The following is a 24,172-nucleotide window of genomic DNA, read 5'->3' as shown; positions in this document are numbered from 1 at the left end:
TAAATATATTAACCATCAATTGCTGGCAAATTTCAATTAAAACCAGACCACAGGTATTATTTTTTCCTGCCATTTCATGAAACGGGGCAATTTTCTGATGACAGCTAAAACGTTTGACAGCTTCTGAGGCTCAGATTGTACTGAAAGTCATTTGTAAATCACTGTTGGTTCAATTTCTGATTCTGTGTGTCTTTAAACAAGATATGCCAAGTAACTCACAAAAATGCATATATTTTATATATTTATTCATAGTAAACAAAGGAAAGGTCATAAAACCCCCTGGACGTCGAACTGCCAGCAGACTCAGAGGGACTTCTGTGGTTGACGTGTTTGACAAATTTGAGGGTTTCTTTGTCTCTGTAGACCAAGGCAAGGGAATTGTCCTCTGGATACACAGTGAGAAGCTGTGAAGAATGTGGAAACAAAGCAATAAGAATAAGCCCTGAAGTATTGCCTTTATATGTACTGTTACACTTCACTGTACACATTAACCAGTACTCACTTCTTCGTCCTCTTCATTAGCAACGTAACATGTGTAGCCCCCAAACTCTGACTGCCAGTCTGTGAGAGACAATAAAAGACTTGTAATAATCCAATACTGATGAACACGTTGTCTGTGTGTGTGTGCTCTCACCTCCACAGCCAAAGGGCAAAACAAGGTCCAGAGCATACTCTGCCCTCGCTGCCTCGCCATCATGCAACAGTGTATAGTCGCCGTGAGACCATCTCCGCACTTCACCGCTGCATACAGGTGTGCTCAGCTCTAAAGAATTTACACAATGTCAAAATATACAAACACAGCTCTGACCGAAGAGAAAAGCTCACAATGACACACACCTTTCTCTTTACTTGCACTTGCTGACGTTGAGCCGGATGAAGACCCAGTGGCTTTTCCATCCTGAGCATCTTCTTTCTCCTTTTTTTCCTTCTCATTATTCTCATCATCATCGTCGTCGTCGTCATCGGCAGGACACAGGTAGTGCAGTCGCAACCCAGTGAAGTTGGAGAGAAGCAGGAAGAACGCTTCTGAATGAAGCAGCTCCCAACATGTACTCACACACTGAGGCAGGGTGTCCTGAGAAGCCACGTCGTAGTACCTGAAAGAACACAGACGGATTGAAGAGATGAATTGAAAGATTTTGAATACACCATGCAGCCCACCATAAAAAACACAAAGTTAAATGATCCACCCACCTCTTATTGGGTGGCCCTCGCTTTGTCCACTCAATCTGGGTGAGTCGAAGAGCTTCACTCACCTCCCTGAACTTTTCTTCCTGAAGACAAACGCCATCAGTTGACAAGCAAAGGTGGACATGGGGAAGGCAGCCAAAAAAAATGTGTAAGAATTTACCTTGAGAAAACCTTTGAGCTGAATTTCAGAGCTCTCTTCAAACTCCTCCTGGATCTGCTCTTGGTAGGAAATGTCCAAGTACACTGGATTAATCCACTCAAGCAGCACTGTCTCCTGTAGTGAAAACAGACACAGCAAGTCAGTAAGCAGGAATGTAGGCTGTCATTAGAGGAATAGTCTGACACTGGGAAACACACATAGACGGGAAGATGTGTGGAAGGCAATTAGCTTACCACCTACGACCACCAATGAAACTAAAACACATTTTTACACTATGAATATGATATATACTGAAGAGGTTTGGACAAAGTCAGGTTCCAGCTCATGTTGCATATTGGTCTTGTTCTGTAGTTCCAACAAAAAAAAACATTTTTGACCTATTTCACCAAAGACAACACTCACATCTCTCGGTATGTGTGGACTCCTTGGGACGGGTGGCTCTATGTGGCGGGGAGGACGTTCCAAGGAAGGTCCATGAAACCAGCCGCTCAGAGACAGACGACATTTGTCCTGTGATAAAACTTCTGATACCTACAAGAGAAAAAATATATTATCTAGATTTTCAAATGCAGCATCTTCTTTGGTTTAACACTATTAAAACCCAGAGTTTTTTTTCCTTACTTGGTGAAAAGAGACTGGAGAAACTTCAAAGAGGACGAGTGTGTTCCAAGACGGTACAAGCGACTTCACGATACTCTGTGGTTGGAAATTACCTGATGACAAAGATGAACAACACACCTCAGATGCATAACAGTGCAAGAATACACAGGCACATAAATACACAAAGTGGGATACCGACCGTCTGTTGTGTAAAGATCGAGGGTTCCCCCGTCACTGCTCTGCCACGGTGGCACAAGATACAAAATGAAAGCAACACGTCTCCCCTCCAATTCGTCGTCATGACACAAGAGAACATCTAGAGAGAAGACAGGCTGTGATATATAAAGGGAGAGAATTCAAATAACATTCAAGAGGGCCTAAAATATATCAGCCTGTCAGCTGCCTTTATGTTTTCAGACTAATCTCACCTGTGTGTTCATATCTGGCACAAGAAATGTCAACTGTGGACTCCAGCTCAACCCCCAACACGTCCCCGAGCCAGGAGCGGAAAGGCCCAAAGAGTGCGGTCCTAAAAGTGGTCACACAGAAACATGTTTACTGTGAGCAGTGACAGTAACCTTTAACGTCATATGAAATGAGAAATTTGGCAACCCTCGCCACACAGATAGACTGTTCGGCTACCCCGAAAGCACACCGTGACATTTTGTTGTGACATAAATAATAGATGATCACAAGGGGAGGCTGTTATTGTGTATGTAATCACAGTATTAATTCCCCAGGGCTGTATGCCTTCTTTCAATAGGTGTGGCACCACATTTACAAATGAGTATTTAAGAGAAATTACACGTTACCATTCTTCCACTATAAACACAGCTTGTCATGACTGCAGTAAAAAAAAATATCTACACATTACCTCCCAATAAAGGAAATGTTTGTATATAATTTTGCTATCTTTTGCTATAAATATGTTTCAGAGGCTTGATTTATACACTGAGATGTTCATTCTTCCAGGACTTGGCTCGAACACTGGACCTCTTGGCAGGTCTGGTAGCTCTCAGTAACAGCTTGTTTCAACTCATTTGTCGGAAAGCTCCAACATTTACAAGGCTGCGACGACTTGAGCTGTAATCATACTGAAGAGGAGGCCGCCTTTCTGCTTTAACAAGGGCAATTGTGAACTCACAGGTGATTGTGTGCAGCAGAATTGTCTTTCAGGTTTAGTCTCCAGTCCTATAGTCATCCTAAATGTCAATGCTGATAGAGTCCTCACCACTAAATGAAGGAAACATACTAATTAGGAGACTGATGTAATCTCTGTCTCCACCTGGTGGACTTGATAAATAAACTCCAAATAGTAGCTGCCATTATTTAATGCTTACAGTGCTCACATAAAAAAACAAGATTTAAACCAGTGATGACAAATATTACAAACACTGAAATGAGCTATGATTTGAAATAAAATAAAAACTGTCAACTGTGACCGTTTCCTCAGGGTGAGTGGTTATTAATGTGAAATTTATTTATCTACAGCTTTCATACGAACACAAAGCCCCAAGAGCTAAGTAAAGCAGGAATAAATAAACGCAAAATTCTGAAAATAGGTGTATCAAATGAGTGATGATGAACACCATGGATACACACAATATAAGAAGCAATTAGGATATATATCCAATGTAAAAGTCTGACAGTTCCTGATGCCTGATGGTTCACCATTTTATAAAATAAAATCTGGGCAAAAAGTATTGCAGTAGGTCTAAAAGCTGTTTCTATTTGTTGATTGGGTGGTAAACAGCAACAAAATCAGAATGGCCTGCAAACAGACTTTTTTCAAGTATGAAAATCACATGTGCAGCGATGTCTCCACAGATGGTGTCTCAGTAAATAATGTCAGTGATTCAGGATGCACGGTACCAGGACCCTGGCGGCGGCTCATAATTTAATGAACGGTAGGTTAATCTGTCAGATGGCAAATATTGATTAATGTAAAACTGCGCTTCAAACATGAAAAGGTTGGTATGCCTGGTATCAAGGATTAACAGTGAATCAGATGGTAGAGCAGTAGAGATTAATTAGTCAATACATGTGGGTCAAGTCCCAACACACAAAAAATAAATGTGAATTGAAATGGAGTAATTTTAGCAGTTTTTGCAGCTTATTTGCCATCACACAGAATAAACTAGTTCAATTCAAATGACTTGTATTCCAGAGCAGCAGTATAATACAAAACATGCTGTTAGTTACCTCAGACCTGCGATATGTGGCTCCGTTCTCTTCTTCAAGTCATCTGACTGTACAAGAACAACAACAACAACAACAAAAAATCATTAACACATAGCTGGTGGAATAAATCAACATGAAGATCAGGTTAATAAACACCTGTTTAAATTTGTACAGATCGTTTGACTTCTCATGGAAGTTGAGTCCCAGCAGCTCTCTCTGTAGGTTTTCAACAAAGGATTTGCTGCGGAGGAAGTTCTTGATGATGCAGTGAGGGAAAGGGTGGCAGTCCAACTCTAGATCCCCTGCACAACAAATATACAGAGAAAAGGGAGTTGATCCAGTGTCATTTTTTAAATATAAAGGACAACAAACTCTCAACAAACAAACCACAGAGAAGCTGCAATTTTAAAACCTAAAATGGATAATTAAGAAAAAGCCTAAATATTATTTTCACTTAATAAACAGTGAATGATCTTCCATCAAAAATAAATGTGACTACTGTTCATCTGCTGTCAGAGATTTACTTTTACCTCTCTATACTGATACAGTTTTAATTTTAAAATCTGTGGATGTATTCAATAATGAACTGTAGCATCATAATGACAGGCTGTGTCCACTCTGTTCATTTGAGGATAGGTCTGACAAAAGATCTCACACTGTTATATTAAATTAATTGGATTAATGCAAAGAGGGAATTTCCTAGAGGGACCATTAAAGATAATTATATAAATATGCAATACTGGCTGCATTAAATAGAAATGTAAAGTAAGTTTTAAATAAATTCCTATCCTAATCTACACAAGCATAAGGTGTCTAATCTAAATACTAATTTATCATAATAAATAATTGCAGAAGCATCTTGTGAATGTATGGGTGAATGCACTTGTAAAAAGTTGTTACTAATATCTCTACACACATCTTAAACAGTCACTCACCCAGGCTGTACTGAGTCCTGCTGCTCCATGCCTCCTTCACGGCTCTCTTCACCTGCTCCTCCTCAACAGCCGAACAAATTTCCGCTGTTTCTTCGCATCCCTTCTCCTTCTTCTTCTTCTTCTTCTTGTCTGTGTTGCTGCTTTCCGTCTGCGCTCGTTTGGATGCCATCACACAAACTAGCCGCTGTCTCAACAATGGGTAAACTTCATGGAGACCCTTCAAACACTGTTGACAACTTAAAGACACAACACCAAGAAAGAAGAGTTCACAACCATAGACTGTATATAGAATAGTTCACAACCATAGACTGTATATAGAAGAGTTTACAACCATAGACTGTATATAGAAGAGTTCACAACCACAGACTGTATCGAGAATAGTTCAGAAAAAAATAGACCTTACATAGTAGAGTTCACTAACATAGACTTTGTCATTTAGATTGTGATCAAAATTAAATTTCGGTGCAAGGGCTCACAGCACAGCAGGCATATTAAACAGAAACAGTATGTACAGGCATACGAATATAAATTTAATATTTCATATTCCACAGTACTATTTACAGGGCAAAGATAAAGCACAGAGGTGGAAGTGCGGCCGTCACACAGTATAGGGAAGAGTTCGCAACCATAGACCGTATACAGAGGAGAAGAGTTCACTACCATATACCGCACAGAAAAGAGTTGACAGCCATAGACAGTTTAGAAGACTTCATTACCATAGACCGTAGAGCTCACAACACACACCGTTCACGCGCGTGTAGCTCAGCTGCCAGGGCGTCGCGGAAAAATGACGTAATTGAGAAACGACTCTTTCCGCCCCAAGTACACGCTGGTAAAACTAACGAAACCCACTGCGTATGCTAAATGTAAGTCTAAATTCACAGTGAGAGTATATTTGATTCGGATTTTATGCCTGTTAGGTAGGAATATACACTCGCTTGCCAAAACATTTTTCTACACTACTACACAAAATGTTTATTTAACTCAGCCTGCAACGGCGTTGTCAAAATAATATAACCAAGTGGCCTTAAAACAAAATACATTTCCGTAATATTACTAACCACAGCTTCCAAAATTAAGTTGAATCAACAACTCTGTCACTTAAAGCCAAGATTTTGTGCAGGACTGTTATACTACAGTGTGTTCATTTTCACTAGTGTACTCAATGAACCACATAAAACACATTAAGGTATATTTTCATATTACTTACAATGAATGGTATTCTATTAATAATCTGTAAGCAGTTTTGCAGTGGTGCATCTGAACATGTAATTTCTTTCTTCAACTGACATGTTTGCACCAATGTTGGAGAATTAAATTAAATAATATAGATAAATATAGATACTGGAAAAATACAGGCACATTTTGCGACATCTGATCATTTACTGGAACAGTTCAAAACAAAAATCCAAAACCAAACAGCTGTCAAAAGGTGAAGAAGTGTAACATCCTCGATTAGTTGAGCCAATCTGATCTCAGTATCCTATGCGCTGAACACACACTAAAGGCAGAGCTGTCCTTGAAGTTGTCAGGCAGCCAGTGATTTCAAAGGATTTTCCACAAAGCCTTAAAGCATGAATTGCAATTGTTTTACTTTGGGCACTATGACATGTGTCTCAAATTTAGATCTTACTTTTACTTTATTCCTACTTGAACTAAAGCTTTTAAATGACATCATGAAGTAGCCAGTATTTATTTTACACTTTTACACGACTTTGAATGTGCTGAATTGCAAAGTGTGTGGCAGTGTGTACCTCTCATAGTGCAGCCTCCATGCAAAAGAGTAATATATTTGTATGAATTTGACACTCAATCAATAACACTCACCTGCTCTTTAAATTTTATAAAAACATACCGAAAAGACAGTTTATTAAAAAGAAAAATACGTCATTGTTACAGGTTAAAACAACATGAAACTCAATGTTGTAGTTTGTTTAATCAAACATCGGCTCCACTGAAATGACATAAAATCATACTCAACACACTGGGATACAGACTTGCATACTACAAAGTCAAGCAAGTTTCTCAAGATAAAAAAAAAAAAAAAAAAAAGACATCACATTTTCTTTTTCTTCTAACAACAGTATAAACACCCCTCTGTTCTGTCAATATACCTGACATGACAAGCATTTTGTTTGTGAAAGTTGAGCCAGAGGTTGGAAGTCTTTTTTCCCCCCACATCCGACAGGGCTGCACTCACAGAGACAGCCAGATGTACTTCGTTCACACAAGTTAGTTGTAGATAAAGTTGAACCTGTAAAAAGAAGGCACTACTTTTAATAAACACGTTTGTGTAATAAAACAACCATTTTGAAAGCAGACATTTTCAACTTTTTAAATTTCCATGTACTTGAGTGTTCCTGCAGGAATCTTTCTAGTGCCATTTCCTGCTTTAAAGGTTCATTCCACCGCTGCCACGTCATTTTCTTTATTGCGTTTTGTACCAACTGATGTTATTTGGATAAAATGTTATTTTAGTATGTAATTTCCTTAATAATTTTGCATCCAGTGGCTAATGCCTCAACAAATTTGCATCTCACTCGCTCTCCCTACGTCTGTCCTTAACCAGCAGCATAGGAATTTACAGATCTACCCAACTCTTCATTTTACAAAAACATTAACATGCTCAAGCAAACTGTACTCCACAAGCCGTTTCATGGGGACGACAATAAACAGCAAAAAAGTTTATAATTCAGTTCTACACAATAACCAAACACATGCAAAATACTTCAACTTTACCTGCTCAATAGCTGTGGTAGACTGGAGATGATCGGTCCATATCCGGGAGCATTGTCATATAATTCAAACAGTGGTGCGGCCACCAGTTTATAGTTCTTGGGAACGGCAAACAGCGCTGTAGAAACAAGGATCCATCACAGATTTCAAAACAAGAAGTCCGCCTACTGTTTTTTGACATGATAAACTTCAAAATAAAGTAATATTATACTAAACACGTTAAACACCAACCTTTTTCCTGCAGCTGAACCAGAAACAGCTTCTTATGCTCCTTAGGTTTGGTGATGTGGGCAGGAATATATGGGTACTGCAAGAGAAAAGAATTCATATTAAATCACACAAACACGCAGAAACACAGATCTTATGCCTGGACTGTAAGAAGGTAAGAACTAACAAGTCTCCAACTGGAGGGATTTGTGAAGAATATGTCAACAATTAGCAAAATGCTGTGTTCTGCAACCGATTTGTACAGTGCAGTTTTCTTTTGGTACGTTTTTTTCTACAGGTGTCCCACCCTCATCCCTCAGTACAAAGATATGTTTGTTAGAGTTGACTGGTGATTCTAGGTGTGGATGTGAGCGCCATCCACACCAAATAAATCTGTCTTAAAAGGTTTATTCATCGCTCCAGTCTTTTATGTGTACTAACCTGTGGTGGCTCAAAGTTGGGGCGCCACCAGTTGCCAATACAGTCGTCAATAACCCAGTCTTGCTTCACCCCATCCTGTCGTCCGAGGATCTGGCAACCAATTAAAAATAATACAATATAAAGACCACAATCAGCATTTATTAAGAGAAGCTCCAACTATGTTGTGATGTAGCTACCTCAGTCATCAGACGTTTCAGACCCTCCACCTCATCTTCTCCAGGACTCAACTCTCCACCCGGCCTACAACAGAGAAGCAGTCAGTACAGAAACTAAAAACCACCTCTAATGGTTCTTACAAAGTACAAAGAACAAAGTGACTCACAGTTTAAAGAAAGTAGTGCCCAGCTGCAGAAGTAACACGTGAGGTAGTCGGTGTTCGTGGACAATGAGAACGCCCTCCACAGTCCTCCTCATGCCCATCTTATCAAACTCTTCCCGCATCCGCTGAAACCTGGCGGCCACTGAGCTGTCTTTCTCATACAGAGGCTCCTTGGTGCCGAATGTGTAGTTGGTCAGAGGGTATCTGAAACAAAAACATACACATAAACCCATGAAGCACAACCAGAGAGGACCAGTGTTGTTAATGCATTATGTTATAAAATGTGAAGATGTGATACACAACAGAGTGATAGTAATAAAATGCAAAATGATCTAAGGCTACAACAGACAAAATGTATTTTTAAAATTACTTTTGATGGGTCTTTACTATACAATTATTTCTGTACATTAACCAAATATCATAGATTAAATATAGCTATACAATTTCCAGTAAACAAAGTTTCTAACACCTGAAAATGCCCTGGTTTTCCATTTTTTGTGTGGTTGAATTTTGAGGTTTACAAAAGTAAAAAAACAACCAAGTGAGAAATATCAAGCACAATGATTTTGAGTTTCCCAGTGTGTTCAGACATTTCATGGAACAACTCAACTGGGACATTTATTAAGAAACAAACATTTCAGATTAATTGCTGATCATTAACTGATGTAAATATATATTTTTTTAAATTAATTTAAACAATGACTGGCTACAAAAAATAGTTAAATCAACTGAATGAACATAAATAATAATTAACTGCAGACGTATTTATTCAAAATGTGTACGAAATATCTTCCAAGCTCTATTCATATTTAGATTAGCAACATTAAAACAAACATTAAAACAAGTATTGTGTCAAACATGCCTTGTAAAGAGTAACTGCTAGCCCTGCACCAAGCTGCACCAATCAAAAACAATCAACAAATCCAGCGACTTAGATGGTTTAATCTTGTTGTAGCTAATTAGGGTATATCTATCAAAATGTGTGCAGTAAAAGCCACTACATGGTTTCGCCCAGATGCTGACGGACTCACAGGTTGATGGTCCTCTCCAGAGTGAGAGGCTTAGCGGGCCCGCTCATGTATTTGTTCCCAAACTGAGCGGCCCCTCCGCGCGGCCAGCCGGTGGACGAGCGACTGGGAGGCACGACCGACATCTCTACCGTGTTGCTCAAAGACGTGCGAGTGCACCTCTGAGGGTAGCTGCTTTCTGGTTTATTGGGTTTATCTGAATGGCAAAAGAAACCGTGAAAAACCTTCTACAACTACTTCGCTACCGTCGTTCAACCGCGGTCCTCTTCTTCCGGGTAAAATACGATTTCTGTGGGCGACATGTTCGCCAGCGACGCCTGTCGGTCCGGATGACGAACTATAAGCAGACTGCTACAGTGTAATGGAAACCAGTTTAAACTATAGGCCTACACAGGAAAAAACAGGATCAATGCATAGCGGTAAATGTTTCACTAACTAAAAACATGTCATGGTTGTCTGTTTTGCCAGAGATAAGAAAAAATAGAGACCCTGTTTAAGTGTACATATAACTATATAAGGATGAAATGTGTCCATTTGATTTCTGTGTTATATATCATATCCCTTATCTTATGACTGACACCAGTACAATAGTCTGGTTAGTGGCTTTGTGTAGTAAACAAAAACAAACCAAAGCTCTCTGTGCTTCAACTGTTTGTTTCCACTCCTCCACTGTGGTAGACCTTTTATTGCATTAAGAGAGTGTCATCTGACCTGACTGTCTAATGTACAATAAATCGCTACCCATTCATTCATAAGTTATAAGGAATATGTGCAAGATCAACGTGTAGTCCATTAGGAATATCACTCTAGTTTCCGATAAACATTTTTTTTTCTCAAAAACCAAGTTGTGACAAACTGAGAATTGTGTAAAGGAGGTGCACTCTGCTGTGTATAGTGGATGAAGCCCTGTATGCTGTTAAATCGCTGTATTTATCAGCATGGGCCAAGAAATTAAGTTTCTATTATGTTTTCTTGATAATAAAAATAAAACTCTGGACACTTTCATGCCATTAGATCAATAGAAATGAAATGTAGAAATGTTATTTCCATGCTGTCCTAGTTGTTGTGATGTCAGTTATGAAAGGCGTTTCGTCTTGTGTTTTGACTCTCTTTTGAGACATGACTTAATGAGGAATATAAATGTTAACATTTATGTTTAATATTGTTCATGGCCTCTTACAAATGAATAAATAATATATAAAAGAATAAATATGTACATTCACATTGTTACCCCACAAACATACAAACATCAGCCTAAAACCTGACCTCAGATATAGTTGTTAGATTTCTTAACTCATAACTTCCTTACTGTCTTTTTCCAGAGCTTTCAATAACATCTCTGTCTTCCTCTATGTAAAAGCTGAAATCTCCAGTAAAAGCGAACACGTGCGTGTTTAGATCTTCCGGCCACAAACAAAAAACAAATTATGCAATAATGTATTCAAGCCCAGGAAATGACTCGGTCAACTGAATATTCCATTTAATAGTCATAACTATGTCTTTTATCCATCTATTGTAAACATGGTGTCTTTTACCACAGTAGTTGTCTTATGGTACATATAATCATACGTGCAATTCAAAATTTCAAACAGAAGTTAAAAAAGGACAAAGACACTGCTGGATTTGTTGTTTACGTCACACCAAGGGGATCTGAGTTCTTTGGTCCAGTGGTCCACCCTTTGTGGTGTGCTGCTGTGATGTGGTGGTCCCTGTAGGAAGTGCCATAGATCGTCCCGTCCCGTTTATCCTTTACTGTGGCCTCTCTTTCCGCCGTCACAGTAGTTGGTCCCGTATTTAGCCATTTCTTCATTTTTACTTATCACTCACTGCTTTAGTTTCTTCTTGCTTCTGACGCTCTACCTCTCGCTCAGTTGTGCTCCGCTCACCCTCTTTTCCTGATGCAGGCTCAGCCAGTGTGACAACCTCAGCTGTCACTTCCTGCCCTTCTTTTCCTGTCAGCTGTTTGTTGACCAGCGTTGGTTTCTCGCTGTTGCTCTTCTTACTGTCATCAGCCCCCTCCTTCTCATCCATCTCGGTTATCTTGCTCTTTTGAACCATCTCCATCTCCTCATCTCCTGTTGGGGGGAAATCACAAAAGACACCATTCAACATACACATGGATCCAAAGAATACATATAAGCATGCATCACATATTCATAGAGCTTAAATCTTACCAGTGTCTTTTTTCGCGGGTTCTTTACCAGATTGCTGTTCGGAAGATGTATGCAAGTCGTTGCCAGAGCCTGGAGTATCCTTAGACGGTGCTGAACTGGTCACATGATGAGAAGCAGCACCTGAGTTATCGGTGGCAGGCAGGTCAGAGACGGGTGGTGTGACGGTAATGCTGACATTGCTAGAAGGAGGTGGGTCTGGGTCAGTTGCGTGTGGGGAGCTGATAGCAGCTGCTGAGCTAGTGGTAGAAGTGGTATCTGCACGGTTTAAACTAGTGGCAGTGGAAAAGGTGCCTGTGGGGTTTGTTTTACTGGAAGAAGTGGAGGGAACAGACATGTCGTCCGCGTTAGCGGAGGCGGGGTGTATAATGGCAGGTGTAGAGACAGAGTCGGCGCTGGATGCCGGATCGATGGTTTCAGCAGCGGTGGTGGGGGGAGGAAGGGCGGTAGAGATCATGGTGGAGGAAGTGGTAATGGGGGCATCATGAGAAGCTGCAGTTGTGATTATGTCATGCGAGTTACGAGGAGGACATGTAGTGTCAGTGACAGATGAAACTAATGTTACAGAGCTACTGGATGTTGAGTCACCAGTAGAAACTGAACCTATGGTGGCAGATATGCCTGGTGGCACATCTGTTGTGCTGGTGGAGGGGGAAAAAGCTGCGGTGGTGACAGAAATAGCTGCATCACTACCAGCAGCAGGAGCAGCATCAACTGAGAGACTACTATTCTGCTCTGGCAAAGTCGATTTAGCTGACAGATCTGTTGTTGTTTTGGAAACTGAGCCTTCGATGCTAGGAGCAGAAACTGTTTCTGAAGTGGTAATGGAAGGACTGGTTATTGTTGCTGAGCTGGAAGTGACAGAGAGGCTTGGAGTAATGGACTCTGAGGAGGTGGGGGTATCTGAGACAGAGGTGGGGGCCTCTGTGGGTGCAGTGGTGCTTGTAAGTGTTGTCTGGAAAGTAGAGGTGGGTATTTCAGTGGTAGAAGCACTAGTGTCGGGAATCGAGGCTTTACTGTCAAGCACTGTACCACTAGTGGGTGTTGTAGCTGCTGTAGTAGGGTTAACAGAGTCAGTGCATATATCTGTGTCAGAGGGAGTTACAGTACTTGAAGGGGAAACTGTAAAATTAGTTGAGTCAGAGATTGTCGGTTCAGTGGGAGCGGTAGTAGCAGTGAGGGCAGGAGCGGTAGGAGTCGATGGAGCTGGAGCCGGAGCCGGGCCGGGTTTAGTGGGCGTGTTTGTCTCCGCTTCCTGTATTTGGGCTAGCTCATTCTCAGGTGTGTTGCGGCCAGATGTTGTTAGGGGTGGACCTGGTTTGATAACCGGCTTTGGCAGCAAGGCAGGTTTCCCAGCTGCCTCGTGTGCTGAAACACTGGCCCGAATTTGATGCCTTGTGTCTGAGGAAAAACATATGGAAATGACTTAGCTTATTTCAAGTGTGTACTTGTGAAAGAACAGAAAATCAGTGTTTACGTCTCACCTGATGACGCAGACATTGTTCGAGGTTTGGAGAAAGTGGGAGGGGGCTCAGGTTTACTGTCAATGATGGTTCCTGAAGCACAAAGATAATTTACACCATATTTTACCAGAGGAATTAATTCTCTATTACATTTCTACAGTAGAAGGAAAGAGCCGAATAATCCTGCTTATCTCATCAGCACTGCGTCGGAGATATTTAATCTTTTTAATGGAAAACCGATCCATGTCAAGAAGCCTCTCCATTTGACACTCAACTTGAAAGATTCATTTTGTTTAATTAACACTAATCTGGAGCAGAGAAGCCTCTAATCGTATTAAACATCACACAGACAAAAGGACATACCTTCAGACTCTGCCTTTTTCATCTCTCCTTCTTGATTCTACAAGAACAAAAGGGATATTTTAACACTGTGACTCCTAATGTATACATATAAATTCAGAGACACACATTCACACACCTGCGTCTCTCCTGGCTGTTGTTTGGAAACCCCAATACGTTGAAGCATGAGATGGAGCTTCTGTTCAAAGCTGTGTTGGCCTTCCAATTGTTTCTGAAATCAGGAGGTGAATGAGTGTTCAAAAAAAAAAAAGAAAAAACTGTATTAATGAAATGAAAGTAAAGTACTGCTCACCTTTGCAGTGTTTCGGGCATTGGTGGTCCCTGCCGCTGCTGATCCAGACAGTAAAATGAGTGACTGGGATTTCCCCTCTCTGAGAGCTCGGCGGGGAGGCACTGCTTCGCCTCTGAGCGGTGGAGCGCCACCAGAGACAGGTGTCTCCTGAACAGCTGCCTCTCCAGACACAGCACTGGGATGTTCCTTTACTTTATCCTTCTCATTTTCCTTGTCCTGCTCCTTCACCCGCTCCCTATCTTTCTCTTTCTCTTTCTCTGATCTGGCGACCTCCCTGAGAGGGCGAATGAGATCAGCGATGGAGGCCTTTTTGGTCCGGCCCTCATGGCTTGTCTCTGATTTCAAACCTCGCCTCTTTTTGAGTGTGAAGAAATCTCCAAGCTTCCTCCTGAGCGTTTTGGTCGGGGGTGGACAAGGGACTGAGCTGGCAGGAGCCACTTCGTGTACTGTGATAGCTTCGTCATCTTGTTGTTTCCTATACAAAGAATCATATGTATCAGATCTACAGCTATTCATCTGTACTGTATGAGTCTCATTAAACAGTGAACTTGGCACTGGGCTCATCTGTCACCTCTCATACTCACAGTGTCTCAGTAGGAAGTACTCTTTTAGTGAAGAACTCCTCAACTCCTTCATCCACTCGCCCCATGAGCTCAAGGACTTCATTTTCACTCTCAATTATCGTTTCCTGGTTACCGCACACAGACAAAGACAACATTTTGCACCAAACATCAAACAAACTGATGATGAAAAGCAACTTGCATCATATGTAACTTTAAATTACATAACCATCACCACTAAAAACCCACACACTCTTGCACTAGTGCTCCCCCTGCCTCTATAGGTGTATTTTGGTTTGAATCTCTCATCCATTTATGCTACGGACCAGGCCTCCTGGGAGTCAGTTGCTCAGTAACGTACAATGGGGGGGCGTCACAGGATTTTACATGCGGAATGAGAGCGTGATAACTCATTTTGCCAATGTAGGTAATACGATAGCTATACAGAGTTGCATCATGTTGATCATATTAACATCTGTGGCCACAAGTAACAATGAAAGTCAAGGGGGTTGACTGCAGAACACAATTTTAGCAGAAGTCACCGTTACATGATACCCTGTCAGGGGAATAGCTTGAATTTTGTCTCCTAGGCCGTTTGTCTCCAAGGGAGTGACTATATGTCTCCAGCCTAAAAGCTCTGTGACAACATGATCAGCTCAGTGGAAAATGGATGATCACACACATTTTCATGCAATCCTGTAAAAAAAAAAAAAAATTAGCACCGTTAGCCTTTTCCAGAGAGAGCATTAAAAGACATTCAGAGCAAACTACCATCCGCTCTCGTATGCGGTCTACACGCTCTCACAGACAGAAAATAGAGTCTTCAAGCAGCCGGTGACCGGTAAAACAGGACTGCCTTATTTGAGCAGGGACCAGGCATCTTTTACAGCACTCCCTCTGCATCCTTCCCTTCCCCCTGCCTCTCCCCTCTCTACCCTCTCACATCTCTTCTCTCTCCCTCCCGTCCATTTTCTCTCCTCACACACACCACCTTTCCGCCACTCTCCATTTTCACAGAACCTCTCTGATCCTCCCTCATAGTACCTGCGGTCTGCTGGGACGATAGTTCAGTTTTTGTCGGTGAGGTCTCGGTCTGCTCTGGGTGTAGTGCCTGAGCGCTGGTCCGCCCAATGGCAGCTCCATTGGGGAGACACGGCACGCTGTTGCCGTGGAGCTCTGTTGCCGTGGCTCTGTTGCTGAGGCACCGTTGCTAAGAGCACCAGCACCAGCAGTATGTAATGCCTCTATACTGAGGTGGGAGGGGCCTGGGCGCCTGGACTGACAGATCTGACAACAGAACCTCGCCTTTCTCTGCCCCCTCCCTTCTCCTAGAGGAAAACCATGAGAAAAAAGATGGTGATAAAACAAGAAGAGGCACGAAGACAGGGACACAGTCACCGTGGACATTTGTTTCATCCTTGCATCTTAGGACGTGATAGGTATAGAGTCCATACCAGTGCAGTGCATCTGAAAACACTGAATGGACAAAATGTTCTGTTGGTTATGTAACAAATTAATAATTTATTTTAAATGCGGAAAAAAAAAGGCTGTAAATGACAGGCTGACCTAGTAGTTTCTTTACTCATTGTAATATTTACAAAAATACACACTAGAGTTAAAAACCTAGACTTGTCTCACAATTTATACATGAGGAAACTGTCCTAAGCAGTCCTGAGAGGATTGTTAGAGGCTGTGATAATGAGCTGTAAGACTTGTTCAGGTTCCATAAATAATGTCCACACCCACAAGCACCCATTCTATGTATCCTAATTACACTGATAATTCCCCGAGGACCCATGTCCCTTTTCTGGGAATTGTGGTTTGAATATTTGATATTCAAACCAGGCGAGATATGTAACTGGACAGTTTCTGTGCGGAAACTAGTTTTCTCTCTGTTTATAGGGTATTTACATATTTCACAGTCACAGGGACTGTTTTCTCTCTGCACAGTTGACACTCGACCTATCACAACAATCCAGAAATAACTTGTTTTCCACTTACCAATCCATGTCAGACTTTCCACACATGGAGTGATATGACATCAGCTCTTTGGGTGCCCAGGTGCAGACGTAGACTACCTGCTATAGTCTATCTACAGCAGGTTATTGGAATCAAGAGAATTGGACCACAAGTGACAAGTTTTTGAAATTCGATTATATGTTGATGTTAACTAGATGTTGCATATTTTTGCAGTCACTAAAGATTGCAACTGTTTTCATGGTATAATAGGACTCATTAAATATAGTCTAATATATATCCTCACACAGGCAATCTATTTGCACTTTTACAAGTATGTTTTCCCACTAATCTTTCTGTACTTTTACTTAACTGAAGCATATTTACGGATGGCGTAGGATCTGAATACTTCTTTCACTGCTGAAAGGATGGCCAGACTTGAATCAATCTGAGCCATGAACAGAGTCAAATAATTCTTTCAAATCTTTTTTTTTTTTTTGTAAATTAAGAGGTTAACATATGCATATTGCTACTTTAATCTGTATAAATGAATCATCACAAAGCACATGAGGATACAACAGTAGTATGGGAAAGACAAAAACATTTAATACCCCGCCAGCATGTTAATATAGGCCTAACAGCGAATTTGCCCCTGTCGCCAGTTTAATCCGTTCAAATCAATCGAGTTTACATCTCGTTTGAGCTGCATTGATCAATCACGACTTTGTCTTTGTGTGCGTGTGTGTTAGATTTGAGGCTCATCTCTACAACATTCATACTGCCCTCCTGTGGCTGATTTTATGAACTGCTTTAACCCTCAAAATGTTCGCCGTAGTGTCAACTCTGCAGTGACTGAAGTGAATAAATGTTTAAGTACCTATCGAGGACAGAACTGATCTACACTGATAGTACTATCAAAAAATAGTGAATAATGTTTCTGATCACCGTCATCTTTCCGGTCGCCACGCCCACGTCTGAATTCAAATCTGGCGCCCATCACCCACCGCCTCAGCTCGACCCCTCCCCTTTTCTCCCCCGGGTGTTGGGTGTGCGCAGGCGCGTCAGTGCTCATGGGCCGCCATTTTGTGTTGGGCCCACTCTTCTAAAGCGGGAGAAATTTATTAGCTCGGCGCAGAGCTCACACGGCCGTCTGGAGCGGGACTGAACGGTGCAACCACAGACGCTGAACTTCAAAGTGAATATAACGGGAAAAGAAGCTACAAGGAGTAAGTTAAGCTGCTTCTTTGCCCCCAAACACGGAAACGTTTTTGTAGGAGCCGTCGTCGGCCTCTAGGTGTCACGGTAGGGCTTACCGGCCAGGCGGCTGGCGGGGGGTGTTTGTCTCCCTCTATCGTTATCCAAACTGCACTAAATCCGTCTATAAACTGTAACTCCATGTTTCAGTTGAACAATTTGGTGCTTTTGGTCGATATTTTGGTGTATTTGTACAGGGATGGTTGTTTCTACCGCTATTTCTGTTTTAAGTTTGTTTAGGCCTGACGTCCATCTTATCGTGCCCTTTGTTTCCTGTTTTCAGACGTACTCGCGCCTCCCGAGTTAACCAACTAATATGAGACAGTGTTTAAGTAGTTTATATCGACTAAATCGTGTGTTATTTTTTTATACTCGCGCATCAGGAGCCGAAAACAACAAAACGATTAAAAGGATATGTGTATAAATTGGGGAACAAGTGAGTGAGAAGCGTTGCGTGATCGACTTCTCTAGTTGGCAAACAGACAAACCTCATCAGTGTCTCATCAGCGATGAGCCGCACAGGAAGACGTTTTACGGACATTTCAAAAGTCGGCCTCTCGGTCCCCGGTGCGGGACAAAGCATGGGGGACTTCACCACGTCGTTAAGTTGCATATTGAGTTCAGGTGTTACTTTACCTGCCTCACACTCAGCAAACACTGGCTTTGTCGTAGCATTACGCCAGGCGTCGTTACATTCAACATGGCTGAGCCCGGTGAATTTAAAACGTGTGTACTACCGTGGTTACCGCAGGTACAAACTAGCAACCGCCGCAACTTACCGGGACCAACCGTGTAAACGTGTGTAAGTTGAGATGTGTATACGTAATGTTGGGATTGGTTTAAATCCTGTGCAGGGCAGTTAAGTGGGGAAAAAATGGGCGTCCTCAATTATTTTTATTTCATAAGATTATAATGTCGGACTAATAATAGTAATGTTGGAGTTTCTTCCATTTAGCACCATTAAATGTCGTTATGTTGGATACGGTTACATGTGTTTGACTGTTAACAGTTGAAATACTCATCCGTGCTCGACTGATATTTTAATGTTATAATATTCCCTGGGTGTTTGAAATAACTACGCCAACACTAATTATTAATTACTCCTGTCTGCTCTGTTTAGCGCATTGCGTGGCCCATTGCCATGGAGGGCGAGGTTGTTTCCATGGAGGCGGCTCAGGCTGCTGCCCTGGCTTCTGAAGGAAAGGTCCTGCCAGAGGGAGGCGAGGCCATGATTCAAGGGGCACAGGGTGAGGTGGCCGGCAACATGGAAATGATGGTGATGGATGCTCTCGATCCAACCCTGCTGCAAATGAAGACAGAGGTGTTGGATGGAGGTGGCACAGTGACCGTCACCGGTGGAGACGAGGGTCAGATCATCACTCTCCAGGTTTGTACGACTCAAGTTACACCGAAGCAGCCAGTAATTGGCCTGCATGGAAATGCTTGTGGTGGTTTATCAAGTTAATGATGCGATGTTCATTGTAGGTGGTGAACATGGAGGAGCAGGCAGGTGCTGCATTAGGTCTTGGCCAGCTCCAGTTAGTGCAAGTACCGGTTACAACAGCAACTGTGGAGGGGCTCCAGGCCACTTATGTTGAGGCATCAACGGCTAACAAGGACGCAGAGCCAGTTATCTGTCACACCCTTCCCTTGCCTGAGGGCTTCCAGGTGAGAAACGCCTCTAATCAGCTACAAACCAACTAAGTATGTTGAGTCTTGTCAGGTAATGCTGAATTGTTTTTTTTTTTTTGTTGTTTGTTTTTTTAGGTGGTTAAAGTGGGCGCCAATGGTGAAGTGGAGACTGTAGAACAGGAGGAGCTACAGGCTGCCCATGAGGAGCTCCAAGGGACAAGGGGGGAGGACGAGGAGGATGAAGAGGCAGCAGAAGTGGAAACAGCTGTACCTCAGCAGGAGGATCCAGAGTGGACCAAGGACCCAGACTACCAGCCCATCACCTCCATCCGTAAAGGGAAGAAAGGAAAGAAGAGTCGCCTGCGCTATGCGGATGGAAACCGTGACATGGATGTTTCTGTGTACGACTTTGAGGAAGAGCAGCAGGAGGGACTGCTGTCGGAGGTGAATGCAGAGAAAGTTGTGGGTAACATGAAGCCCCCAAAGCCCACCAAGATCAAGAAAAAAGGTTTGTTTTCATTTGGTGTGCAAGGGAAAAAAAGATGGAAAATTGTAGAGGATCTTATACTATGTACATCTGCCATGCTTATAATATCTACCTGTGTGGTGTCCAGGTGTAAAGAAGACTTTCCAGTGTGAGCTGTGTAGCTACACCTGTCCTAGGCGCTCTAACCTGGACCGACACATGAAGAGCCACACCGATGAGAGACCACATAAATGTCACTTGTGTGGAAGAGCTTTCAGGACCGTCACATTGCTGAGAAACCACCTCAATACACACACAGGTACCTAAGTGTAAGAATACAAAGACTGAAAATGGAGATTGTCCCCCCGTCCTCCTCAGAGTAATTCCATAGAGGGGAGATAATGCATGATTTATGACTGTTTTCTTAATTTTTTTTTAGGCACCCGGCCGCATAAATGTACTGATTGTGACATGGCATTTGTGACCAGTGGCGAGTTGGTGCGTCATCGTCGCTACAAACACACACACGAGAAGCCTTTCAAGTGCTCCATGTGTGACTATTCCAGTGTGGAGGCAAGTAATACGATGTCGACTTTGGTCAAGTGCCAGTTGAATCTGTCATTCTCCCTTTTATGGTGAAGGGCAAGTTCTTATTCTGTGGTTGTTGTATCTTTTCCCAGGTGAGCAAATTGAAAAGGCACATCCGCTCTCATACAGGGGAGCGGCCCTTCCAGTGCAGTCTTTGCAGCTATGCAAGCAGAGACACATACAAACTGAAGAGACACATGAGAACTCACTCTGGTAAGATTCTTGTTTTGTTGTGATCAAAATGGTTTGTATCCGTTTAAAAAGAGCACCTTGATCACAGTATCTTCTTCTGTTGCAGGTGAGAAGCCATATGAGTGCTACATCTGCCACGCTCGTTTCACACAGAGCGGCACCATGAAGATGCACATTCTCCAGAAACATACAGAGAATGTGGCTAAGTACCATTGCCCACACTGTGACACCGTCATTGCACGCAAGAGTGACCTTGGTACGTGCAGAGTCATTATGGAGACATTTCATGTGTACTTTTAGAGTTTATGGTTATGGAATATTTCCACGTAACTTATGATTTTGAAAGCTTAAGTTGGTTCATAGCGTTTATCTAACCGATGTCTGTATCTGTCCTAGGTGTTCACTTGCGAAAGCAGCACTCGTTTATCGAGACGGGGAAGAAATGTCGTTACTGCGATGCTGTGTTTCATGAGCGTTACGCTCTCATCCAACACCAGAAGACCCACAAAAATGAGAAACGTTTCAAGTGCGACCAGTGTGACTACTGCTGCAGACAGGTTTGTGTTACGTAAACCATGTACATATTGCTGTTTATTAATTTAAGCCCTTACTTACTGTTGAATAACTCTGATATGTTTCCCTACAGGAGCGCCACATGATCATGCACAAGCGTACACACACAGGAGAGAAGCCATTTTCCTGCAGCCAATGTGACAAAACGTTCAGGCAGAAACAACTTTTGGACATGCACTTCAAACGCTACCATGATCCAAACTTCGTCCCCACTGCCTTTGTCTGCGACAAATGTAGCAAGACATTCACTCGCAGGGTACGGCTGTGCTCAGATTTTAGCGCGCCCATTTTTGTTTTTATTTGAACAGTGTGCCACAGGCCTGTGACTAATGTTTGTGTGTGCGTGTGCGTTCACAGAATACCATGCTGCGCCATTCTGACAACTGCACGGGTGAAGTTGTTGTAGAGGAAAATGGAACTCCCACACCCAGGAAGAGCCGTCGTGGCAGGAAGAGGAAGATGCAGTCCAGGAGGGACGATGACGATGATGATGACACGGGTAATTTGAGTGTATCACAATGTATGCCACGGCATTTGTTCCACAAATGTCAGATGGGGATTTATCTTTTAAAAAATGAAACGTCTTCATGGTGCTTTGAAGTCGTCTGTTTCAAGTTTATCATCTAGATCTACCACCAGAGTGTGCTGCTCTAAATGTTCTATAGGATGTTTTTAGCCAACAGGAGTCATCATCAGCAACAGAAATGTCTCCACGATGACAAGTTGAATCTAATCGTCTTTCAGGATGATTCATGTTCATGTTGCCATTTATAGCAACATTCTAATGTGAAACAGCCTGTTTACATGATGACGTAATTCTTATACTCTTATTTCCCCTCGTGTTGTGTAGAGGCCGACCTGGATGAGGCAGAGGAGGAGGATGAACTGCTAACTGAGATTGAGGTGGAGCAGGCTGCACCGGTGGTCCCTATCCCAGCCCCAGTGGAGCCACCAGTCAAGAGGAAACGCGGTCGGCCCCCAAAGAACAAAGTTGACAGTAAGCGAGATTACTTACTAAGAGATGGTTTAGTCAGAGTTGAAGAGAGATGCCAACTTCTCCTATAGGCCTACGTATCTACCACTAGAGTCTAACCTGAAGCTCTCATTGACAGCGGCTGCTATCATCCGTGTGGAGGACGAGGCCACTGGAGAGGTGGATGACATCATTGTTAAGAAGGTGGTCGGAGCTGAACAAGACGATGACGGTAACGAGGACATCGCAGAGCAGGTGGTGGTTGGAGGAGGGAAGTCGTCCGGTCAGATGGGGGAGCTGTCCCAGGAAGGTGCAGCAGCCGCACCACCTGAGGCCTCTGCTAATGGAGACCTGACCCCTGAGATGATCCTCAGCATGATGGACCGGTGATGGATGTGAGGGTTGAACCTGCGAACATCCAGAACCTTGATTAAATCTTTATTTTAATTCTTTGCATTTAGGATAAACACTTGCATCCTGCACAGGAACAAACATCACTGTTGTAATTTAAGATTTGCTTTTAAATCATGTATTGATAAAAGACTTGGATGAGTGGGAAAAATTTTAATAAGGATTTACCTACCAAATACAGATTTCCATACATTTGAGTTTGGGGTGGCTGTAATTAACAGCAGTAATGTTTTTTTCATGTGTTGCCTTCGGTGTTGGTAGCTTGGTAATTTGGCGGAAAACAATTGTGCTTGTTCATCTACATTATAAAATCTGTTCGGCCTACATTTCTGCAAAAAAAAATATATTTTTTTTTCTATTCTGTTTTATTTGTTATATAGCAATGGGTTAAAGTTGTAGGTCCGATGATTGTAGGCCACAAGTAGTGTGTGTGTACTTTATTACAGGACTTTTAGTACAATAAATTCCACTTGTGTTTTTCCACTGAAGAGCTCTGAGTACCTTTCAGTTTGAAATTGGCATTTTGGGATTTTACTCGAGTGCAGCAATAGCGCAAAAAAAAGGCAACTTTTGGAAGATGATACTGCCAGTAATCGCAGCCACTTTGAGTTGAAAAATATTTTGAATATTATTTTTGTTTTCTTCCATGGTTAGTAAATCCCTTTTTAAGCATATTCTAGTTTTTAAAAGCTCGATAGACTGCTTATGCTCCTGTAACACCTGTAGATGAATGTGTATGTACTAAACATTGTCACTGATCAGTGCAAAGAACGACCGTTGTTTTGCTTTCTTGTGTAGCCATTCCATTTTTGGGTTGATGTTTTCCTTTTGTACCATTTTTGGCAATGCTACGTAGCAGCTTGGATGACCTTTTAATAACTGTGTGGCAGATGGGAACAGATGTATGACTGTACAACCAATTTGGGGGAGAAAAAAAAAAACAAGTGCATATGAGGTTGACTAGGTTTCTGAAACTGTAATAATGATGAACTTCTAAAATAAATCTGGTTCAGCTGAGCAATTAACATGTTGTGGTACAGTTACAAAAAAAAAAAAAGTTTGCTTGAATCATTGTTAAAAAATTGGCTGAGAAACATCCGAGTGATAATACAGACATGTCGGTGTATTTTGCTTGCAAATATATTTTATTAAATGGAGAACTTTATATCATGTTCTATCTTCATTTGTGTTTCTAAGGAGCGTTTCATGGGCCTTGTTCACCATTGAACGTCTTGATGTTTTTCACACTGGCAAGACACAGTATTTTACAATATGGCATTTTTAATTTTAGACATTTATTCTGATTTACCTTTCAGTGGGATTTAAATTCAAGCCCAGGCTCCACTTCAGTCTCTTACATGAACTTCTTCCACACAAACTACAGACTCCAGGGATTCAACCGAGACACTACACACATTTCTTTGATGTTACGATAGGTGAAATATTCACAGGGTTAGTTCTTGTTTTGGGAATCTAAAAAGCA

General features: G+C 42.0%; 4 protein-coding genes across 5 annotated transcripts; 1 reads left to right on the top strand and 3 right to left on the bottom strand.

The window, feature by feature from the left end:
- Positions 1–228: 228 nt before the first annotated feature.
- On the bottom strand, positions 229–5,903 carry ogfod1 (2-oxoglutarate and iron-dependent oxygenase domain containing 1). Of its 2 annotated transcripts, none has more exons than XM_047581297.1 (14): positions 5,784–5,903; positions 5,068–5,303; positions 4,289–4,434; positions 4,154–4,200; positions 2,380–2,480; positions 2,151–2,267; positions 1,973–2,064; positions 1,754–1,882; positions 1,352–1,465; positions 1,195–1,274; positions 838–1,097; positions 635–763; positions 503–561; positions 229–404 (listed from the first exon to the last, which is right to left on the bottom strand). In XM_047581297.1, the coding sequence occupies exons 2-14, from the start codon at positions 5,234–5,236 to the stop codon at positions 243–245; spliced, it is 1,605 nt and encodes a 534-aa protein (XP_047437253.1). In that variant the 5' UTR covers positions 5,237–5,303; positions 5,784–5,903; the 3' UTR covers positions 229–242. The 2 variants fall into 2 exon arrangements, with proteins under 2 accessions (XP_047437253.1, XP_047437255.1); XM_047581299.1 differs by lacking the exon at positions 5,784–5,903 and adding an exon at positions 5,694–5,698.
- Positions 5,904–6,900: 997 nt separating this feature from the next.
- nudt21 (nudix hydrolase 21) lies at positions 6,901–10,089 on the bottom strand. The gene is made up of 7 exons (XM_047581741.1): positions 9,802–10,089; positions 8,774–8,974; positions 8,628–8,691; positions 8,452–8,541; positions 8,035–8,110; positions 7,807–7,921; positions 6,901–7,321 (listed from the first exon to the last, which is right to left on the bottom strand). The coding sequence occupies exons 1-7, from the start codon at positions 9,921–9,923 to the stop codon at positions 7,300–7,302; spliced, it is 690 nt and encodes a 229-aa protein (XP_047437697.1). The 5' UTR covers positions 9,924–10,089; the 3' UTR covers positions 6,901–7,299.
- Positions 10,090–10,935: 846 nt separating this feature from the next.
- Positions 10,936–18,957, bottom strand: LOC125005059 (serine-rich adhesin for platelets-like). Its single transcript, XM_047580015.1, has 9 exons — positions 18,343–18,957; positions 15,689–15,972; positions 14,669–14,772; positions 14,085–14,559; positions 13,911–14,003; positions 13,796–13,832; positions 13,454–13,525; positions 11,973–13,370; positions 10,936–11,873 (listed from the first exon to the last, which is right to left on the bottom strand). Exons 2-9 carry the CDS (start codon positions 15,785–15,787, stop codon positions 11,611–11,613), a joined length of 2,541 nt encoding a protein of 846 aa, XP_047435971.1. The 5' UTR covers positions 15,788–15,972; positions 18,343–18,957; the 3' UTR covers positions 10,936–11,610.
- On the top strand, positions 17,658–23,854 carry LOC125005060 (transcriptional repressor CTCF-like). Its single transcript, XM_047580016.1, has 13 exons — positions 17,658–17,826; positions 18,975–19,241; positions 19,340–19,522; positions 19,622–19,994; positions 20,101–20,271; positions 20,392–20,525; positions 20,633–20,753; positions 20,839–20,988; positions 21,129–21,289; positions 21,379–21,561; positions 21,663–21,804; positions 22,156–22,302; positions 22,418–23,854. The coding sequence occupies exons 2-13, from the start codon at positions 18,996–18,998 to the stop codon at positions 22,666–22,668; spliced, it is 2,262 nt and encodes a 753-aa protein (XP_047435972.1). The 5' UTR covers positions 17,658–17,826; positions 18,975–18,995; the 3' UTR covers positions 22,669–23,854.
- The last annotated feature ends 318 nt before the right edge of the window (positions 23,855–24,172 follow it).

This window comes from Mugil cephalus, chromosome 3, assembly GCF_022458985.1.
Source record: "Mugil cephalus isolate CIBA_MC_2020 chromosome 3, CIBA_Mcephalus_1.1, whole genome shotgun sequence".
Lineage (NCBI taxonomy): Eukaryota > Metazoa > Chordata > Actinopteri > Mugiliformes > Mugilidae > Mugil > Mugil cephalus.
The sequence above is the reverse complement of the archived record's forward strand: the minus strand, read 5'-3'. Positions and strand labels throughout refer to the sequence as shown.

Bases quoted from the DNA above. Each gene is read 5' to 3' on its own strand.
- LOC125005059 (XM_047580015.1), bottom strand. From the start codon at position 15,787: ATGGAGCTGCCATTGGGCGGACCAGCGCTCAGGCACTACACCCAGAGC. The intron at 14,560-14,668 runs GTGAGTATGAGA...TTCTTTGTATAG, and splicing joins GTACTTCCTACTGAGACACT to GAAACAACAAGATGACGAAG. The intron at 11,874-11,972 runs GTAAGATTTAAG...TCCCCCCAACAG, and splicing joins ACCCGCGAAAAAAGACACTG to GAGATGAGGAGATGGAGATG.
- ogfod1 (XM_047581297.1), bottom strand. From the start codon at position 5,236: ATGGCATCCAAACGAGCGCAGACGGAAAGCAGCAACACAGACAAGAAG. The intron at 2,065-2,150 runs GTCGGTATCCCA...CTTTGTCATCAG, and splicing joins CGATCTTTACACAACAGACG to GTAATTTCCAACCACAGAGT. The intron at 1,098-1,194 runs GTGGGTGGATCA...GTGTTCTTTCAG, and splicing joins CGAGGGCCACCCAATAAGAG to GTACTACGACGTGGCTTCTC.
- nudt21 (XM_047581741.1), bottom strand. From the start codon at position 9,923: ATGTCGGTCGTGCCTCCCAGTCGCTCGTCCACCGGCTGGCCGCGCGGA. The intron at 8,692-8,773 runs GTGAGTCACTTT...TCTCTGTTGTAG, and splicing joins GGCACTACTTTCTTTAAACT to GCCGGGTGGAGAGTTGAGTC. The intron at 8,542-8,627 runs GTAGCTACATCA...ATTGGTTGCCAG, and splicing joins TGAAACGTCTGATGACTGAG to ATCCTCGGACGACAGGATGG.
- LOC125005060 (XM_047580016.1), top strand. From the start codon at position 18,996: ATGGAGGGCGAGGTTGTTTCCATGGAGGCGGCTCAGGCTGCTGCCCTG. The intron at 21,290-21,378 runs GTTTGTGTTACG...GTTTCCCTACAG, and splicing joins GTGACTACTGCTGCAGACAG to GAGCGCCACATGATCATGCA. The intron at 22,303-22,417 runs GTAAGCGAGATT...TCTCATTGACAG, and splicing joins CCCAAAGAACAAAGTTGACA to CGGCTGCTATCATCCGTGTG.